We start from the raw sequence: 21,521 nt of genomic DNA, 5'->3' as shown, positions 1-21,521 counted from the left end.
TGCAGCCCGCGAATGGGAGTGTCCGGATGATCGGACGCCCTCAGCACAGTATTTTGGTATAACAAATCTAGATCTTTTGATGGCAATAATAAAACAAACATTTGCGTATAACAAATCTGGATTTTTTATGGCAATAATAAAACCATAGATCGATCGGTTTACATAACTGACATTTTAGAACTATGATAGAGAAACAAAACGCATGCGATGACCACGTACACATCGACAAATAATTAAAAAACAAATCAAATGGTAATACCTACACTCTCTTTGACCTACTAGCTACTTGACCCCCAAGAGGCTTCCCCTGTACAACCCAACAACGCTACACAATTTTCCGAAATTGACCACATCCTCACAGCCGCCGGTCCGTGGATTATACACCCGCACCACGCTATTGGGGTATCGCACCCAGAACGCAATGCGTCCATCGTCCAGCACCATCAACGGCAGCGCCATGATTTCGCCGTCGCCACGGAGAATCTTCCCTAGAGGAAGAGGCTCCACTCTCAGCCACGTCCCCCTGTCCAGGTCCGTCGTCAGCACCCACATGTCCATGGCGTAGGACAGGTAGTCATGGTGCACAAACACCAGGCAGCCGTTGAGCTCGACCAGGCTGAGGCTGTCGCTGCAGCAGTTGCGCTTGTCGGAGGAGAGCGGGCACTGGAGGAGCGTCGGCCTCCACTCCTCCGTCGCCAGGTCGAACGAGGCGATGACGTCGTACTCGGCCCTCTGAGGGATCAAGAAGTGGGCGACCCCTCGCGTAACCGCCCAGTGCCGGGAGGGCGCCGTGCCGACGACCACCGGAGGGCTCGGCGCCGGCCTCCAACGCTGCTTGCTGCTGCCGAGGGTGAGGATCTCGCATGGTTGCTTGGTTTCGCCGTGGCCAGCGGTGTAGACGCGGAGCACCTTGTGCTCTCCCGTCGCGGGGACGTGCCCGAACACGTACGCCGACGAGGTGTTCTGGCCGTTAGGTGCCGTGTAGGCTGGGATGTTGGTGACATCGCCGGTGGCCGCGTCGAGCACGCTGACGGCCGCCGTGCCGCCGGTGCCGACGAGGCAGAGGAGGCCGCCGGTGACGCCGAAGTGGCCGTTGCCTTGGCGGTCCAGCCGGGCGACCGTCGCGCCTGACGCCATGTCCACGAGCTTGACGTCGACGCTGGAGATGTCGGCGGCGTTGTAGACGGCGGCGACGAGGAGCGGGTTCGTCTTGCTGGTTGGCCGTCCGACGGTGCGGAGGCAGCCGAGGAGCTTCGTAGGCGGGCGCAGCTGCCCGCCGTCGTCGTCCGTGGGGAGGACGGCGGCCCCGTTGTTGGGCGGTGCTAGCAGATATGCCATCGAGTCGAGTCGAGTCAATACTCGATCGAGAACCAGAACTGGTGTGATATGATTGTGTCCGTGCGCTCGTGTGGTGGCTTATTATAAGGACCGGCTGGGTGTCCTTGAGGCGAGTCCGAGTCAGCGAGCCTCACCGTCACCGACTCTCTCGAGACTCAAGTCTCGATCCCCTTGCCCTCACGTACGCGAGTCTCACGTACGTTCCTCTCGCCATATATATCCTCTTCGGAGTCGCCGCCATATATATCTGGTCTAGCCACCGCACGACGCCCGTACGCAGGCTCGGACTCGGTGGCGACCCGAGCCCGAACAACGCCCACCGCTGCGAGTCCGACAGCCCCGTCGACGCGAGTCTGAACGCTGAGTGTCTTTGTGAACGGTCGAATCTGATACAGTAACATCCAAGTAAGTAAGATCAAACACTAATCTGACTCGTCTTGCAGGCATGTCCGCCCCGCAAAATCATGCTTTGCGGCAGATGCAGACCAGCTGCAACATTTTCGCGGCACGATGTGTGCTGTTCCGCGAAGCCCATTGGACACGAGGGCAAGCCCGCAACGTCCCGTAAGAACCCACAACGATGGTTAGTTAGCTCCTTCGCTGCCATGTCCGTGCGAGTCCTTAGGATGTTGCAGATGAGCTCGTAGCAGCAACAAATCTAGCTAGTGTGCTTTGCGGGTCTTTGCGGGTTTGTTGTATTAGTCACAGAGTCTGGTGGATCACGGCGGAGGGTCACAGTTGTGCTCGTGGGCAACGCTGGTGGCCGCGCCCGCCGGCCGTCCCTCGCTCCCCTGCGTGGCCTCTGCACGTTGTACGCGCGCCTTCTCCTATGTCTGTCTGCTCGCTGGTTTGCTCCCTCCCTCTCTCGCACACACTCTCTCCCCTTACTCTAGTGCACTAAATCTAGAGGCTTTTACTTGTGTGTCATTATAAAAGTTTATAATTACCCATAAGCCATTAAAAAAGTTGAGTTCTCACAGGTGCCACTGTTCTGAGCTCTTTTGCCCTCCGCTCCACTTCTGTCAAATTTGGCTCTAACGGTGTCAAACTGCGGGTGTGAAAAGTTGAAAATACCCTCAGGTCTAAATATGCAATTAATTTTTTTAGCATCTTAATGATCTCAAATGAAAAAACTCAAAACTAGAAAGTTGTAGATCTCGTCAAGATCTACAATATTTTTATAAAAATTATCTTCATTTGATTCCGTACAAAAAATGTGATTTTTCTAAGACATTAATAATATCAAATCATATTTTTGTACAGAATTAAATGAAGATAATTTTTATATAAAAATTGTAGATATTGTCGAGATCTACAACTTTCTAGTTTTTAGTTTTTTCATTTGAGGTCATTAAGATGCCCAAAAAAATTAATTGCATATTCAGATCTGATGGTATTTTGGACTTTTCGCAACCGCGGTTTGACACCGTTAGAGCCAAATCTGACGGAAGTGGTATGGATGACAAAAGAATTCACAGCAGTGGCACATATGAGAACTCAACTTTTAGTGGCTTATAGATAATTACCCACTTTTACAATGGCACGTTGGTAAAAGCCTCCTGAATCTACCATGTGCGGTTCTCTTCATGCCGTCCCGCCGTCGCTGTGCCTTGGGCTGCTGTGCTGCCGTTGCGCCCCGCGCCCAGGCGCATGCCGCCGCCCGCTGCGTGGCCGCGGCCGGCCACCGCACGGGTGCGCCGCGGCTTCCGCTCCGCGGTGTCTTTGCTTCCTCCGCCTTTGGCCTCGCCGGCGCGGCCTCCACGCGTCTCCCCAGTTCGTGCCAGCTACCTCCGTCGCCTTGCTGCCCTGCCGTTTGGTGCGTTCCTATGGGCATGGGGTCTCAGGGGGGCAAAGGAAAAGAGTTTGCATTGGAACTGAGATTGCAACAAGCCATCTTTGCTGTTTCTGCATGAGCCAACATCTGGACTGGATGTAACTACAGCTCTAAGGATCGTTCAGCTTCTTCATGACATAGCGCAGGTGATGTGGAAGTAACAAGTAATGCTGGATAAAATGTCATCCGTTCAGTCCATATTTAATTTTGTTATTTTTTTCTGCAGGATGGGAAGACAGTAATCGCCACAACTCACCAACCATCTAGCAGGCTGTTTCATAGGTTCAACAGGCTTATCTTCCTGGGCAAAGCAAACCTAATGATGCCTCAAAGTTTGTTCAGCAAATCGATGAAACCGTGGGGTTTTTGCAGCGTACTTCAGCATGGCCCTGTAGGTGGTTCAGCATGATGCCTGCTACTTTCCCGTTTCAGTTTCTTCCTACTATGGTCAGTCTCTGTTTCCTATGCTGGCCGTGCCACGCTCGCCGGTCGGGGCTGGCCGTGCCGCGCTCGTTGGCCGGGGTTGGCCGTGCCGAGCTCGCTGGTCGGGGCTGGCCGTGCCGCGCTCTCCAACCGAGCCTGTCCGTGTCGGCCTGGGAGGCGTGGGGGTGGAGCTGAGGCGCGTTGTGTGGGCGGCGGCCGGGTTCGCCGAAGGAGGAGGGGCAACGGGGCCGCGGAGGTGAGGCGTGGGCATGCGGGAGGCAGCAGGCTTCGCTGGAGATGAAGGGGCAGCTGGCCGCGGCGTCCTCTGTGCTGGATCTGCGGTCGCGCCTGCCGCCAGGGCGGGGCCCTAAGTCCCGAGCGATTCATCGCGCCGCGTAGACCGTGGCAACCCGCGCTCACCGGCAGCGAAGGAGGAAGGTAAGGAGCGATGGAGGGAACATCGGTCGCCTGTCGTGCCATTGGAGCCGCGTCTACGCGACCGGCGCAGGCGCCGCCGCCGGGATAGGACGTGCCACCGCTGGGATAGGACCACGCCGCCGCCGGGGATGGGGCAGATATGCCCGCGGCCGGCAGGGGAGGATCCGGAGGGAGTAGCGGCGCGCGGGAGGCGAAGGAAACCGAGCGGGAGTCGAAGGATACGCGCGAGGCTGCGGCGCGTAAAGTTACGCGGATGAGGGGGATTTTTTCCAACTCCTAAAATATTAGGAGATTGTATTAGGAGTTGTTGGAGATGGATTTTTTGTGGATCTTTCTAAAAACTTAGGATTATGAGGAGGTTTAGAGAACTCTTAGAGATGCTCTAACTTAACATGTGGAAAACGATGCTACTGGGACCTAAACTTTTAATGAAAAATAATTTTTGAATAAAGAATATAGAATACTAGAATTTCTACTTAACAAGTCAAAAATTACAACTTAATTAAAAGTCAAAAGTTAAACTACAGATTCATGAAGCCACCGAAAAGGATACAATAAGAGTTTATGTCGGTGCAGAAAGTGACCAACATGTAAATATTTGTAGTTTTGTTGTACGTTGTGATTGGAGGTGGCCTAGCACTCAATGACACATAGTTTATACTAGTTCAGGCAACGTGCCCTACGTCCAGTTTGAGTCGGTCGGTGACTTTATTCCTGAGCCTAGGTGCTCGAAGTTTACAGTGGGGTTACAAACGAGAAGGAGAAAGATGGGGGTACAAGAGGTCTGGTCGGACTCTGGTCAGAGGGACCGAGAGCGACGAGAGCTCCGCTATGTGCTAAGTGTTCGAGCATATGTTCGTGGTTTGAACCTGATGGTTCTGTTGTTGTGTACTAGTGAACTTGATCGATCTGAATCAACTTATCTGTTGGAAGAGAGCGCATCCCCTTTTATAGATGAAGGGGATGGCTTTACAAGTGAGATGGAGGGAGTACGTTCGCTGCTTCAGTCTTGCTGCCCACACCGGCGGGTACAAGACGATGGTAGGCGCCCATAATACTGTTGAATGTTAGATGCACGTGGGAGGTTACGTCGTTTTCTTCAGGTATGGCAGATGTCGGTACCTGCTATACTGTTGATGTCTAGAGACATGTGAGGGGTTTTATCGTATTCCCTTGCTACGGTAAATGTCGGCGCCCACAACACTATCGATGCCTCAGAGGCACGTGGGGGAGCCTTACCGTATTTGCCTGGTATGGGAGTTGATAGCGCCCACAACACTGTTGGAGAAAATGTCGGCGCCTACAACCCTGCTTGGGCTCTGCCATGCCAGGGAGGTCGCAGGTACTGTCCTGTAGGTGTATAGGGTACGATCCTTGGTATTGCAGTTGACTTGGGTGCCCTGTCTTACCTTCTCTGCTTATTTTCTGGTCCCTACCGAGCGAACGTCTCTGGTCGGTTGGTCCTAGTCGGCTCTGATTGTGTAAGCCAGAGCAGAGTTGTAAGCAGGGGTTCGGTGCATCCCTGGTCGAAGAAGCAGGTCAGAGTTGAAAGTGGTGTTAGGCCAGGCCTTTCGGTCGGAGAGGCTATCCGGAGGCGGGCTGAAGACCGAAGCGAGCTCTCCGGTCGAAGAGGCGGGCTGGAGTCGGAAGTGGGTGCCGTTCCTCCTCGGCTAGGCCTTCCGGTCGGAGATTTGGACCGCCCTTTTGGCCAGTCGTTTAGGTACTTGAGCCGGCCCAAGAGCTACGTGTCGTTCGTAGCGTTCGTCTGCAGGGCCGAGCCTTTGCTGGGAAGCCAGTCCATGAGGGACCCCCGGGTTTATAAACCCGACAGTTTATATATATATATATATATATATATATATATATATATATATATATATATATATATATATATATATATATATATATCTTAACATTAGGTTTTCAACTAAATACATATCACGCTAGAAAAAGACTAATACTAGAAATTCCCCAATGGAGCCCAAATATTCTAAGTAATGATACATATTCTCCAATGCTATATTATATATCCACATAGATGTCAAAGAAACCATTTAATTGGTTAGAGCAGCTTTAGTCATCATTTTTTACTAAAATGATTATTAGATAGAGTGGCCAACTAGAAATGAGCCAATGGACTTGCAAAGAATGTGGAATTTACGGTAGTAGAATTTGACTTTAATTTGTTTAAGTTTTTGTTAACTTGTCAAAATAAAAAGAAGACAGATAAAACACTTGAAATATGAGTCTGAAACACTTGCAAAAACACCTAAAAACACTTAAAAATCATTGCAAAAATATGCAAAATCCTGATGAAACACTTGTAATAGACGTATGAAATATCTGAAACACTTAAAACATATTATTGCAACATGCATATATATGCAAGAGTCTTTTACCTGTATGCCATTATAAATATCTAAAACACTTGAAACATATGATTGCAACATGCATATATATTGTAGTTGACATGGGTGCCATGTCTTACCTTCTCCGCTTGTTTCCTCGTCCCTACCGAGCGGGCATCTCCGGTCGATTAGTCCCAGTCGGCTCTGATTGTGTAAGCCAGAGCGGAGTTGTAAGTAGGGGTTCGGCGTATCCCCGGTCGGAGAAGGGGGTCAGAGTCAGAAGTGGTGTTGGGCCAGGCCTTCCGGTCGGAGAGGCCGTCCGGAGGCGGGCTAAAGACCAAAGCGAGCTCTCCGGTCAGAGAGGCAGGCCGAAGTCAGAAGCGGGTGTCATTCCTCCTCGGCCAGGCCTTTCGGTCGGAGATTTGGACCGCTGTAAGGTTGAGATGACGGACTAGAGGGGGGTGAATAGTCCTTTCTAAATTTAATCGAGTCGGCTAACCGAAATAAATGCAGAATTAAAACTATCGGTCTAGCCAAGAGTACACCCCTCTATTTATGTTCTCTAGCACCTTCCAAAGATACTAATTAAGCAACAAAGGTGCTGGGCTAGCTAGAGCTCACCTAACCAATTCTAGAAGGAAGGCCACACAAACCTATGCCACTACTTTAAGCAACAAAGGAGCTCCTACACATGCTAGTAAGCAAACGCATAAAGCCACCCAAGCTCACTAGCAATGCTCAATAACAAGGCAACCAATTGCCAAATTAGAGAGCGCAAATACTTAGCTACACAAACTAAGCATTATGACTAACAAGGTTACACAAACCAAATTAGCCACGCAAGGGAGCCTCTTCTGTGCTACACAAGCAAGAAGGTAACTAGTGAGCTACACAAGCTAACTAAATACAAGAGCAACTACACAAGAACAATGTATATGAAAGTAATTACAAACTTATGTAACGAGGATGTAAACCAATGGGAAGAACAAGGTTGACATGGTGATTTTTCTCCTGAGGTTCACGTGCTTGCCAACACGCTACGTCCCCGTTGTGTCGACCGCTCACTTGGTGGTTCAACGGCTAATTAACATCACCCACCAAGCCCGCACGTCGGGCACCGCAAGAACCTACCCCAAAAGTGAGGGTACCTCAATGACACGCTTTACTAGAGTTGCTCTTCGCGGCTCCCGTGGGGCGAGCACAATGCCCCTCACAAAGCTCTTCTCCGGAGCACCGCACAAGCTTCTTGCGGGCTTCGACGGAGACCACCAGCAAGCCGTCTAGGAGGTGGCAACCTGCAAGAGTAACAAGCACCATCGGCTTGCAACTCGATCACCTAGTGCCACTCGATGCAACCTCATGATGTAATCGCACTAGAATCGCTCTCTCACACAATCGGATGATCACTATCAAGCATATGTGAGATGGAGGGCTTCCAAGCACTCTCAAGCATGGACACAAAGTCCCCCGAGGTGCTCAACCTCAGCCATGGCTGAGACCCCCTTCTATTTATAGCCCCATGGGCTAAAATAACCGTTACCCCTTCACTAGGCGTTTTTTGGGTTGATTGGACGCGCAGGTCATATTGACCGGACACAAGACCTCAATGTCCGGTCAACGGATGCTCGCCACGTGTTGCCTCCGTTCAACCTCAGTCGTTTAATCTCAACGGTCAAGTGATGACCAGACGTAGCTGCTCAAAGTGACCGGACACAGGACCCCAGCGTCCGGTCACTTCCAGTAAGCGTCCAGAGGTGAAAATTCATGACCGGACACGTCTAGTCGGTCATGATCGGACACAACATCAGCGTCCGGTCATTTCTCCTGTTCTCTATGCTGCCACCTCAGCAGGACCAGACGCAGCCACCCAGCGTCCGGTCAAAGACCGACGCCTATGCCTTCACTACTGCCACTGACCGGACGTAGGACCCCAGCGTCCGGTGCACACTAAGAAACCTTATCTTTTCTATACAAGGCGCCGGTGGCACCGTCGAACTATCCATACTCCATGGGTGGACACTCTGCCGGTGGAGTTTCAAACATTTCTCGCCTTCGTTCCATCACCAAGTTGATCCACATCAACTCCAACTTCATCACCTTTGTAAATGTGCCAACACCACCAAGTGTACACCACCATGTGTATGTGTGTTAGCATTTTCACAATCATTTTCCAAAGGATTAGCCACTTAACTTGCCACGCCACTCAATCCTAGCGATGATGAAAAGTTAGATCACTCGAGTGGCACTAGATGATCGATATGCAAACAAGTTTGTCCCTCTTGATAGTATGTCTATCTATCCTAAACCCGGTCATTAACTTCTCTACACACCCATGACCGGTGAAATGATATACCCTAGGTTATACCTTTGCCTTGCGCATTTCATTCCATCTCCTCCAATGTCGAAGCAACACATGCACCAACACAATCAACAATGATATGATCCACTTCATATCATCACGTGATCATATTGGTTCATCGATCTTGACTTCACTTGCTTTTCACCGTTGCCTTCGTCCATCGGCGCCAAGTCTTGCTCAAGCTTCACCACCACGTGGTCCATCGCTCTAAAGCCTCCAACTTGCCCTTCACGCTTGCAACCAGTCCTTCAAGCCAAGTCATGTCTTAATCTTCTCCACCTTGATCACATGACTCAATGTCATGTCTCATTTGCAATGAGCTCCTTCATCATCACATGTGTGAGCTTTGCAACATCTCCGCGCCATTTTTACCTTCATGACATATGTTGCTCACATACATGTACCTGTGAACTAATCACCTGTGTATCTCAAATAAACACAATTAGTCCACCAAGGTTGTCACTCAATTACCAAAACTACACAAGGACCTTTCAATCTCCCCCTTTTTAGTAATTGATGACAACTCTACAAAGATATGTAAATTAAGCTCTTTTGGATTCATGTTGCTTGCCCAAGCAATTTTACCATGTGTAAATGATTTTGGACAAGTACCACAAACCCAAAATGGTAGTATTAGCTCCCCCTACATATGTGCTAGAGTGTTTGGTTTGAAGCTCGCACATATGCATAGATTGAAATTATGGGAGAGTAATTACTACCAAATGATGCTAAGGTGTATAGAATAAACCTTTGAAGCATGATACCAATTAGAGTTGCACCTTTAAGTTCATCCTTAGCACCATGGTTAGCTAGATATCACTTGGATGCTAGTTTTCATTTCATCAATCAAATTCTACAACTAGCATACATTACACAAGCATGCATATTGAATTTAAGAACTTATGCAATACAAGCAAGCACATGAATATGCACATGTCAAATACAATCAATCAAAGTTCATGAGCTTGCTCCCCCTACTTGTGTACTTCTCTTATCCAAAAATTTTGATCCATCTCTTTTCTTCAATGTTGCTCCTCCTTTGTCCATGTCCATGTCCAACCTCTACTTCTTGTCTCAATCTTTCCCAAAGCTTTCATATCTTATCTCTCCCCCTTGTACAATCTCAATCTCAAAGCTTTCATATCTTTGTACAATCTCTTTCCCTTTCTCATCAATTTCCATAAAAGGTGTGCTTCTCATGATGCAAAGATATGCATTTGGGGTAGATGGTTGAGGCTTGAATCTTTCATTTTTGATGGACATCACTTGATTATTGGAATGACACCACTTGTAGATACCTCTTGTAACTTGTACCACTTGTATCTAGTGTAAGGCTTCTTGAGATACCACACATAGAATCTTTGATCTTGATATCAATTTGTGTGACACCTCCCCCTATGTGATAGCATGGGTCATCCATTTGATACACTTATGCTCTTGTAGGTGAGGGATGCATTCTTTATTTGATGATCACTTAAAGTTGAGGATCACTTATGGAACCATCATCTTGCATGATTGATACCATGTGTAGATGTGATACCACTTGAAGGAATCTTCTAGTATGGAACCACTTTTTGGATTTATCAATAAAAACCATTTCTTGAACATTTGCTATCTTCATGAGTATCACTTATAGGATATCACTTGTGAGTTGATCTAGACATCACTTGTAGATTCTTGATGAAATACTTGAGTCTAGATACCACTTGAAACAAACAAACTAGATATTTATTTGCATTGTTGTCTTGTGCTTGTACTCTTATCACTATCATGAGCTTCTATGGTTGACTTGAACTAAATTGATTTGCCTAAGCTTTCAAGTCCGGTTTGAACCAACGACAAGCTTCTTTACACCTCTTGCAAGGGTTATCTTACCAATATTGTACTTGTCACTTGTCGGCAATCCAAATTAAATCAAGTATTTGGGTTTAAATAGCTCATGAACAAATTTATATACTAACCACTAGATCAATTAATCATTCAAGCAATAGTGGTAGGCTATGAATGTAAACATTTCATTTGTTATGCATGATCCTATGAAGTATGTACTATATGCACTAACCGCATACTAGTAAGGGATGAAATAATCATGCACATTATAATGATACCTTTGCTATGTTGGAGTAGAGGATAGTCATAGAGATTCCAATTCATTACTCCAATAGCAATGTGAAGTCTAATTATAAGCTTGGTGAAGACCAATAGATAACATTTTGAATTCCATTCTTCACCCATATGAAATTAATACCACTTATGATCAAGTGCACTTTCTTGTTGTGGTTGGCTTGCTTCATCTTTTGATCAATGCTTACATAAGAGCATCAACGTGAGAATATCAATTGAAAGATTATGATTAGCTCTCTTTTGGGTGTTGCTTGCTTTTCTTGGTCAACCCTTTTGATTGCTTCAACTAAGCATCTCAAATATTTTTCAGATCACCACTTCCATGTTAGCCTTCTAAGTACCACACTTTGTTTACCTACTCATAGGCGGCAAGCCCCTATAATAGGGAGAAGTGACCTCTCTCTAAGGACCATTCTTGATACTCACTTGAAATAACTTGATTGATTGTTCCAAGTGGTGGACTTAACTTGATGAGTAACCTTGATTCCTTCTTTAAGTCCTTTTCTTTCTACTTGTTTAAGTCCTTTTCTTTCTACCAAATGATTTCCAATAGTCACTATAACTTAAACTTCATCTTCATCTTGAGTTTGCTCTTGATCTTCCAATTTGAGTATCGAATGTGTGCAAAGTACACTTCACAATCAAATGACCTTGTACTCTTTACTTGTCATGCTTAAAGATTATCTTAATACCAAACTTAGGTGCCTCAATTACTTATAAACAAGTTTCCAACTTGAGGACCTTTCAATCAAAGTGACTCTAGATCAATCCAACATTTATCACTTTTCTAGCAGATTTTGTACTCTTCAAATAAAAATGCATATCTCCCAAAATACAAATATAAATGCCACAAAATTTGGTAGAGATGTTATTAACTAAGTTATATAGCAGCTGTAAAAAATTTAGATTCATTTGACCTCTAGATTGCTACTAGATTTTAAATCTTCCACCACTGCTACATGCTGAAAACTGCTACACTATAGCTGACAAGATTCACTTCAAAACTGAAGCATCTCTTATCCAATTCTCATAAAATTTGTACAAAATCTTATACCATAAGTCTAGAGCATGTACAATAATTTTTATGCCAATCCAATAAGTTTTGATCACTCAAACATGGCTAAGATCACAGCTAGCTCAGATTTTGCAATATAGGACAGATTTCAATAATTGAGCTATACTTCATCAAATATGAATCAAACTTGAAACTCACTTGTTTGAATACTTTCACAAGACATACGTCCATTCAATCCATTTACTAAATATCATCTTATGAACATATCCAACACAAATCAATTATCCAATTCAATCATCTTATAGCAAGCAACATTGCATATTTATCCAATTCAATCAACTCATATGCACCCAAATGAAATGATCAACAAGAGATATACCTTGGTTAGCTCATGATCATCCAACTAGCAAGCTTTAACTCAAATATTTGCAAGCCATCTAATATCTCTAATGGATCATCAATAACTTGAATATGACACTTGTATGTTGTAGCACTTTTGGACTTCACTAATTGTTGGCTTGGCATTGGGATAGGAATGCACTCAGCTTCATAACTTGACTCTATATGTGATGATCAATGTGAAATCAATTGAATCAAGTCTCCAATGCCGATGGTACCAACAATCAATCATCCATCTTTTGATGGTACCCAAACAAGTTTGGGTCCTCTCAAGTTAGGAGCAACATACTTTGGCAACGCCTTAGTATGAGTAGCGGGATGTTTTGCAATAGCAACCATAGAGGTACCATTACCATCCTTTCTAAGCACATCATTATCAACAATTGAAATAGGCTTATAAATGTTACCTAGAGGGCATGAATGTGCCATGTGTCCCCTTTCCTGGCATGAGTAGCACTTTCTCTTTGATTGAGCCTTCTCTTCCTTGCTCATGTGGTGCTTCTCATTGCCTTGCCTCTTATGAATTTCTTGAGCCTTCTTCTCAAGCTTGGTAGGACACTTAGAGGCAAAGTGTCCCATACTTCTACACTTGAAGCGTTTGATGTGAGCATAATCTTTCTTCTCTATTTTCTCTTCTTTGTTCTTGCTCATTTGCGTTGCATCTTGATTCATCCTTGGATGTATTGCTCTTTCTCTTGCTTTTTCACCCCTTCTAATTTTCTTCTTCTTTGTCACCAAATCACTACCATCATGGTTGATCTTGATTTGCTTTTGGGGTGTCTTTTCTTGCTCAGCTTGTGGCTTTGGTTGAGGCTCTTCTAGTTGCTTCACCAATTGCTTGGTTGGGCACATTGAGATAAGATGACCCCAAGTGCGACACTTGAAGCACTTCACATGCTTGAGCCTCTCTTCTTCTTTTATCTTCTTGATCTTCTCAATATTAGGGCAACCATTTGCAAGGTGTCCCGCTTCATGACATCGGTAGCACATGGTATGAGAGAGCTTTCTTTGTTGTAGCTTCTTCATCTTTCTTTCTCTTTCTTTCGCCCTTTGCCATCTCCTTCTTGAAGCCTAGGCCACACTTGTCACCATAGTTTCTTTGAGTCTTTAACATGTACTCAAAGGTGACTTTTGAGTTGTAGCACCTCTCTATCTTATTGCTCAAATTCTTCACTTCATTTTTAGCTCATTGTTCTCCTTTAAAAGGTTAGTCTCACAAGACATAGAAGTAGAACAAGCATCTATATATGAAGAGCATGGCATATCTAATAAATCATCACAAAAGGTGGATACATGCTTCTTTCCTACATCACAAGGGTTAGCAACAATATGTGATTGATCATTGACCCATGTGATGAGCTCTCACTAGTTTTAGATTTTTCATTTGAAAGTTCTTTAGTGAGAAAAGCATGGTCTTGTACCAAGTTATCATGAGCAACACTAAGTTCCTCATGAGCCAATTTCACCTCCTCATGTGAACAAGTAGTAACATAAAGTAGATGCTTTTGTTGTTCACATGTGTTCTTTAGAAAAGAGTTATCATTTTTCAATTTCTCGGTTTTAGCTATCCCTTTTTCTAAAGCTTTGATCATGCAACCATATCTATCTAGAAGCTCCTCATATGAATCAAGATCAATCACATTTGCATTAGATACCTTAGTGTCACCTTGTGACATGAAGCAATATGATGTAGTTGGAGAGCTTGAAGAAACATCACTCTCATAGCCCGAGCATGATCCACCATTATCACCATCAAGTGTGCATGGAGTAGCATCATCATTGGCATCACTTGTAGCAGCAGCATCAATCTAGTCAAGTGATCTTATGGTATGATCATCATCATCATCACTTGACCATAAGGTGGAGCAATCTTCCACAATCACCAAGTCGTGGACATGCTCAACACACTCATGTGCCTCCTTCTTGGGCTCATCATCATCAACGGAGACCGTTCCATACTTCTCATTGAGATAACTCTAAATCTCATGGGCGGTCTTCATGTCAATGATGTCTCCAAATATGCTATCATCCAAAGATCTATACATAATGTCAATTGCTTGGGTGTCGAGATCTAGGCATTTCTCTTGTGCTTGAGTTAGATTATTTTCATCCAACACATGAGAAAAGCCTACATCTACCATCCACCACATTTGAGGGCAAATAAACTTAAAATTGCATATCATCCAATTTTTCCACCGTGCAAAGTGTGTGCCATCAAAAATATGTGGACAATCCACATCTAGCCCATAAGTCGCCATCCTCTCGGGTTGGTGAAGACCACAAATGAGAAACCTAGCTCCGATACCACTTGTAAGGTTAAGATGGCGGACTAGAGGGGAGTGAATAGTCCTTTCTAAATTTAATCGAGTCGGCTAACCGAAATAAATGTAGAATTAAAGCTATCGGTCTAGCCAAGACTATACCCCTCTATTTATGTTCTCTAGCACCTTCCAAAGATACTAATTAAGCAACAAAAGTGCCGGGCTAGCTAGAGCTCACCTAACTAATTCTAGAAGCAAGGCCACACAAACCTATGCCACTAGTACTTTAAGCAACAAGGGAGCTCCTACACATGCTAATAAGCAAAAGCACAAAGCCACCCAAGATCGAGAAAATTTCTTATTTGACATCATAAAAAAGTGCTCTTCCCAATTTAGCATCCAAACTTCAAATCTTCTCTATCTGTCTAGTCTTAAAATTTTTCTTCCCAAATTGACACTACCATCCATTTGGCCATCTCCTACTGTGAACTATCACGTGGGCTACATGCAAAAAGACAAGAATACCCCAATCGAGTAGCTTTTTTTTGACGAAAATCGAGTAGCCTTCTCTTCGTTGTTTTGCTATTTGTCGGCGAGAGAATGCCGCGGCACCTTCTAACCCTATATTGACGCCGACAGCGACAGTCATGGAGGGAGGCGGCATGGTGCCTGGAGTGGCTATCGCGGGCAGCACAGCCCTTGCTCGTTCGCCCCAGCACGGCTTCCGCGGCCAGCAGCCATCCCGCGCAGCACCCACGGCGCGGCCAACCCGCACGGCCTCGACGTGGCCCCCGCGCCTCCAGCGTGGCCTCCGTGGCAAAGTGCCTAGGTGAGAGGCCGCCGCAACCACCCCCAGCAAGCCCGGCTCGGCCCCTAGCAGGCACCCCCCGGGGGGCCACCCCCGCGCCTACAGCACGACCACCCCCAGCTGGCCCGTCGAGGCCGCCGCTGCCTTCCCAAGTAGGCACAGCCCCCGCACGTGGGTTCAAGGCTTCAAGGAGCAAAAATATTGGAGCATTGGCTTCAAGGTCACCGTAGCTGCTGCCGGCTTCAAGTGCAAAAAAAAACAGAACACGCACGTTGTTCAAATGCCCAGAAAAAATTCACCAAAAAAAGTAAGTTGGAACACTTTGAGGGGCAAAAGTGTCTTTCACATGGAACTTAACACCGTTACGTGTCTCAGCTCACGGTAGTGTCAGTTTGGGAACCAAAATTTCAAACGGTGCCAAATAAGGAAGATTTGAACTTTGAGTGCTAAATTGAGAAGAACAAGTTTTTTCGATGTCAAATAAAGAATTTTCTCCCCAAGATCACTAGCAATGCTCAATAACAAGGCAACCAATTGCCAAATTAGAGAGTGCAAATACTTAGCTACACAAACTAAGCAATGTGACTAACAAGGTTACACAAACCAAATTAGCCACGCAAGGGAGCCACTTCTATGCTACACAAGCAAGAAGGTAACTAGTGAGCTACACAAGCTAACTAAATACAAGAGCAACTACACAAGCACAATGTATATGAAAGTAATTACAAGCTTGTGTAACGAGGATGCAAACCAACGGGAAGAACAAGGTTGACACGGTGATTTTTCCCCGAGGTTCACGTGCTTGCTAACACGCTACGTCCCCGTTGTGTCGATCGCTCACTTGTTTGTTCGACGGCTAATTGGCATCACCCGCCATGCCCGCACGTTGGGCACCACAAGAACCTACCCTGAAAGTGAGGGTAGCTCAATGACACGCTTTACTAGAGTTGCTCTTCGTGGCTCCCATGGGGCGAGCACAATGCCCCTCACAAAGCTCTTCTCTGGAGCACCGCACAAGCTTCTTGCCCGCACGTAGAGAGGAGGGGTTCTCCCTATTTGGGAGCGACGAGGATTGGGGCCGACGTCAGGGATGCTTTGAGGCTCTCTAGAGCCTGCTGAGGTTCCTCGGTCCAGATGAAGGCATCCGTTTTTTTGAGGAGCTTGTAGAGTGGCATCCCTCGTTTACCGAGCCGAGAGATGAACCGACTTAGAGTGGCTAGACAGCCGGTGAGCCTTTGCTCGCCCTTGACATTGCGTATGGGACCCATTTTAGAGATGGCCATGATCTTTTCGGGGTTGGCCTCGATGCCACGCTCGGATACAATGTATCCTAACAGCTTCCCCTTTGGAACCCCGAAAACACATTTCTCGGGATTCAATCTGATGTTGAACCTTCGGAGGTTCACGAACGTTGCGGCCAAGTTTGCGATTAGGTCACAAGCTTGAGCCGTTTTGACCACTATGTCATCGACATAGACGGTGATTGTTGGTTTCGGCCGCTCGGCTTGATCAGGCTGATCGAGCGGGTCGATTTGGTCGGTGAAGCATTGCTACATGCACCTTTGGTAGGTGGCGCTAGCGTTCTTCAGGCCGAAAGGCATGGTTACGTAGCAGTATGAGCCATACGGGGTGATGAATGAGGTTGCGAGCTGATCAGACTCTTTCATCGCGATCTAGTGATAGCTCGAGTAGGCATCCAGAAAGGAGAGGATCTCACAACCCGAGGTGGAGTTGACTATCTGGTCTATGCGTAGCAAAGAAAAGTGATCCTTTGGACATGCTTTGTTGAGGCTAGTATAATCAACGCACGTTCTCCACTTCTCGGTCTTCTTTTTAACAAGAACGGTATTGGCAAGCCAGTCGGAGTGGAATACCTCTCTGATAAATCCGACTGCTAGGAGTTTGGAGATCTCTTCGCCTATGGCCTTGTGCCTCTCATCGTCGAAATGGCACATGCGCTGCTTAGCGGGCTTTGAGCCCAGGATGATGCATAGCGCATATGCTCGGCATGTCAGATGGCTTCCATGAGTAGACATCACGATTGGTGTGCAGGAAGTCGACGAGGTTGCATTCCTATTTGGCCAGGAGTTGGGTCCTGATCCCTACCATCTTGGTTGGGTCGGTGGGGTCGATTCCCACCGCCTTGGTTTCCTCGAGTGGATGGAAGGCCGTCGAGTAGGTTGGTTTGTTGCAGTCTGGGACTGCTGGGGTCGATTACTCCCCAAGCCATGGGAGCTCGAACGAGTTGATGACCGCAGTGGCGAGCTCGAAATGCTCGCGGTCACATGTGAAGGCGTGCGAGAAGGCGCTGCTCACGGTGATGATGCCGTTTGGTCCCAGCATCTTCAGCTTGAGGTAGGAGTAGTTGGGGATTGCCATGAACTTGGCGTAGCACGACCACCCCAAGATGGCGTGGTAGGACCCTGGAAAGTCCACCACTTCGAAGGTGATGACCTCCGAGCGGAAGTTGGCTCGGTTGCCAAACATGACGGGTAGGTCGATCTGCCCGAGAGGGTATGCCTACGCTCCCGGGATCACCCCGTGGAAGGGAGAGCCCACTAGGCAGAGTTTAGACCGGGGGATACACATGGCGTCGAGGGTGTCGATGTAGAGGATGTTGAGGCCGCTGCCTCCGTCCATCAGCACCTTGGTGTGGCACTTCTTGCGAATGATGGGATCGACGACGAGCGGGTAACGTCCCGGTCTCACGACGTGGGAGGGATGGTCCCTCCGACAGGCGCTAGAACGAGTGTTTCCTCGCGAAGGTGTAGTACGCCGAGCCAGTCGGGGACGAAGTCTAGGCTTTCAAAGAGGAAGACCTGGGATGGATCAAAGACGGGTGGAACCCACATCCCAATAGGTGGGAGTGTGAGAAACTCTAGTGAGCCAAAGCGAGTCGTATCGCTTGAGCCCGTCATAGCGAAGGTGGCGGAAAAGTGGGCCATCCGATGACCAAAAAGTGTTGAACGTATAGCGTCTTCCCCACGGACGGCGCCAACTGTCGGTGCAAAAAGTGACCAACACATAAATATTTGTAGTTTTGTCGTACGTTGTGATCGGAGGTGGCCTAACACTCAATGATACAGGGTTTATACTGGTTCAGGCAACGTGTCCTACGTCCCGTTCGAGTCGGTCGATGACTTTATTCCTGAGCCTAGGTGCTCGAAGTTTGTAGTGGGGTTACAAATGAGAAGGAGAAAGATGGAGGTACAAGAGGTCTGGTCGGACTCTGGTCAGAGGGACCGAGAGCGACGGGAGCTCCGCTATGTGCTAAGTGTTCGAGCGTATGCTCATGGTTTGAACGTGGTGGTTCTGTTGTTGTGTACTAGTGAACTTGATCGATCGGAATCAACTTATCTGTTGGAAGAGAGCGCATCTCCTTTTATAGATGAAGGGGATGGCTTTACAAGTAAGAGGGAGGGACTACGTTCGCTGCTTAAGTTTTGTTGCCCACGCCGACAGGTACAGGATGATGGTAGGCGCCCATAATACTGTTGAATGTCAGATGTACGTGGGATACACATGAAAAACACATGCAACATGCGTCTGATACACATGAAACATTTAGATCATACACTTGAAACATACATGCATAGCCATTGCAACATGTGCAACACCTCGACCTACTTTTGCAACATCCCGATCTACTTTTGCAATACGGATACGAAACAATTACAACATACCTCTGAAACAACTAAAACCCATGAAACATATATGTTTGCAACATGCGTTTTCAGTACAACATCTCCTTGCTGCTTGGGAATAGAGGCTCTAGTTCGCCTATGTAGAGCTCGTTGGTGGCGCGGAGCTCGCCGCTTCGGTGGAGATGACCACGGCAGGTTCAGTGGAGAAGGCCGTGATGGATCTAGCGTGAGCTGTCATCGCTCCGATGGAGAAGGCCGTCCCCACGTTGGAGAAGGCCACGACGAAAGGGAGGCGCGGCGGAGATGGAGGAAGGCGACGGGCTAGAGGCGCGATGGAAATTGAGGAAAGGTGGGTGGCCGCGCTCGGACGCGGTGGAGATACCAGCTGGCGGGCACTCGGATGTTTTGGAGAACGCTGAGGCGGAGTGCGGTCACGGCGCTGCAGAATGGAAGCGTTAGAGTGTTGGAAGCCTTGTGGAGAACGAAAGTGTCCGAGTGTTGGAGAGTATACAACTGTTGGGCTGGTGTTGCAGCCCGCGAATGGGAGCGTCCGGATGATTGGATGCCCTCAATACAGTATTTCGGTATAACAAATCCGAATCTTTTGATGACAATAATAAAACAAACATTTCCGTATAACAAATCCGGATCTTTTGATGGCAATAATAAAACCATAGATCGATTAGTTTACATAACTGACATTTTAGAACTACGATAGAGAAACAAAACGCATGCGATGACCACGTACACATCGACAAATAATTAAAAACAAATCAAATGGTAATACCTATACTCTCTTTGACCTACTAGCTACTTGACCCCCAAGAGGCTTCCCCTGTACAACCCAACAACGCTACACAATTTTCCTAAATTGACCACATCCTCACAGCCGCCGGTCCGTGGATTATACACCCGCACCACGCTATTGGGGTATCGCACCCAGAACGCAGTGCGTCCATCGTCGAGCACCATCAACGGCTGCGCCATGATTTCGCCGTCGCCACGGAGAATCTTCCCTAGAGGAAGAGGCTCCACTCTCAGCCACGTCCCCCTGTCCAGGTCCGTCGTCAGCACCCACATTTCCATGGCGTAGGACAGGTAGTCATGGTGCACAAACACCAGGCAGCCGTTGAGCTCGACCAGGCTGAGGCTGTCGCTGCAGCAGTTGCGCTTGTCGGAGGAGAGCGGGCACTGGAGGAGCGTCGGCCTCCACTCCTCCGTCGCCAGGTCGAACGAGGCGATGACGTCGTACTCGGCCCTCTGAGGGATCAAGAAGTGGGCGACCCCTCGCGTGACCGCCCAGTGCCGGGAGGGCGCCGTGCCGACGACCAACGGAGGGCTCGGCGCCGGCCTCCAACGCTGCTTGCTGCTGCCGAGGGTGAGGATCTCGCATGGTTGCTTGGTTTCGCCGTGGCCAGCGGTGTAGACGCGGAGCACCTTGTGCTCTCCCGTCGCGGGGACGTGCCCGAACACGTACGCCGACGAGGTGTTCTGGCCGTTAGGTGCCGTGTAGGCTGGGATGTTGGTGACGTCGCCGGTGGCCGCGTCGAGCACGCTGACGGCCGCCGTGCCGCCGGTGCCGACGAGGCAGAGGAGGCCGCCGGTGACGCCGAAGTGGCCGTTGCCTTGGCGGTCCAGCCGGGCGACCGTCGCGCCTGACGCCACGTCCACGAGCTTGACGTCGACGCTGGAGATGTCGGCGGCGTTGTAGACGGCGGCGACGAGGAGCGGGTTCGTCTTGCTGGTTGGCCGTCCGACGGTGCGGAGGCAGCCGAGGAGCTTCGTAGGCGGGCGCAGCTGCCCGCCGTCGTCGTCCGTGGGGAGGACGGCGGCCCCGTTGTTGGGCGGTGCTAGCAGATATGCCATCGAGTCGAGTCGAGTCAATACTCGATCGAGAACCAGAACTGGTGTGATATGATTGTGTCCGTGCGCTCTTGTGGTGGCTTATTATAAGGACCGGCTGGGTGTCCTTGAGGCGAGTCCGAGTCAGCGAGCCTCACCGTCACCGACTCTCTCAAGACTCAAGTCTCGATCCCCTTGCCCTCACGTACGCGATCCGAAATTCCGAATAGGCGATCCGGCCGCGGTCTCACGTACGTTCCTCTCGCCATATATATCCGCTTCGGAGTCGCCGCCTGGATCTGGTCTAGCCACCGCACGACGCTCGTACGCAGGCTCGGACTCGGTGGCGACCCGAGCCCGAACAACGCCCACCGCTGCGAGTCCGACAGCCCCGTCGACGCGAGTCTGAACGCTGAGTGTCTTTGTGAACGGTCGAATCTGATTCAGTAACATCCAAGTATGTAAGATCAAACACTAATCTGACTCGTCTTGCAGGCGCGGCGGGTTTTTATCAGAGCCCGCATGTCCGCCCCGCAAAATCATGCTTTGCAGCATATGTGGACCAGCTGCAACATTTTCGCAGCATGATGTGTGCTGTTCCGCGAAGCCCACTGGGCACGAGGGCAAGCCCGCAACGTCCCGCAAGAACCTGCAACGATGGTTAGTTAGCTCCTTCGCTGCCATGTCC

The 21,521-nt window shown here is 48.2% G+C and overlaps 2 protein-coding genes across 2 annotated transcripts; both read right to left on the bottom strand.

Annotated features, from left to right (window-relative positions):
• Window positions 1–282: 282 nt before the first annotated feature.
• On the bottom strand, window positions 283–1,338 carry LOC136548096 (uncharacterized). Its single transcript, XM_066539736.1, has one exon. It carries the CDS (start codon window positions 1,336–1,338, stop codon window positions 283–285), a length of 1,056 nt encoding a protein of 351 aa, XP_066395833.1.
• An 18,463-nt stretch (window positions 1,339–19,801) lies between these two features.
• LOC136548095 (uncharacterized) lies at window positions 19,802–20,857 on the bottom strand. Its single transcript, XM_066539735.1, has one exon. It carries the CDS (start codon window positions 20,855–20,857, stop codon window positions 19,802–19,804), a length of 1,056 nt encoding a protein of 351 aa, XP_066395832.1.
• Between the last annotated feature and the right edge of the window lie 664 nt (window positions 20,858–21,521).

Source organism: Miscanthus floridulus, chromosome 4, assembly GCF_019320115.1.
Source record: "Miscanthus floridulus cultivar M001 chromosome 4, ASM1932011v1, whole genome shotgun sequence".
NCBI lineage: Eukaryota > Viridiplantae > Streptophyta > Magnoliopsida > Poales > Poaceae > Miscanthus > Miscanthus floridulus.
The sequence above is the reverse complement of the archived record's forward strand: the minus strand, read 5'-3'. Positions and strand labels throughout refer to the sequence as shown.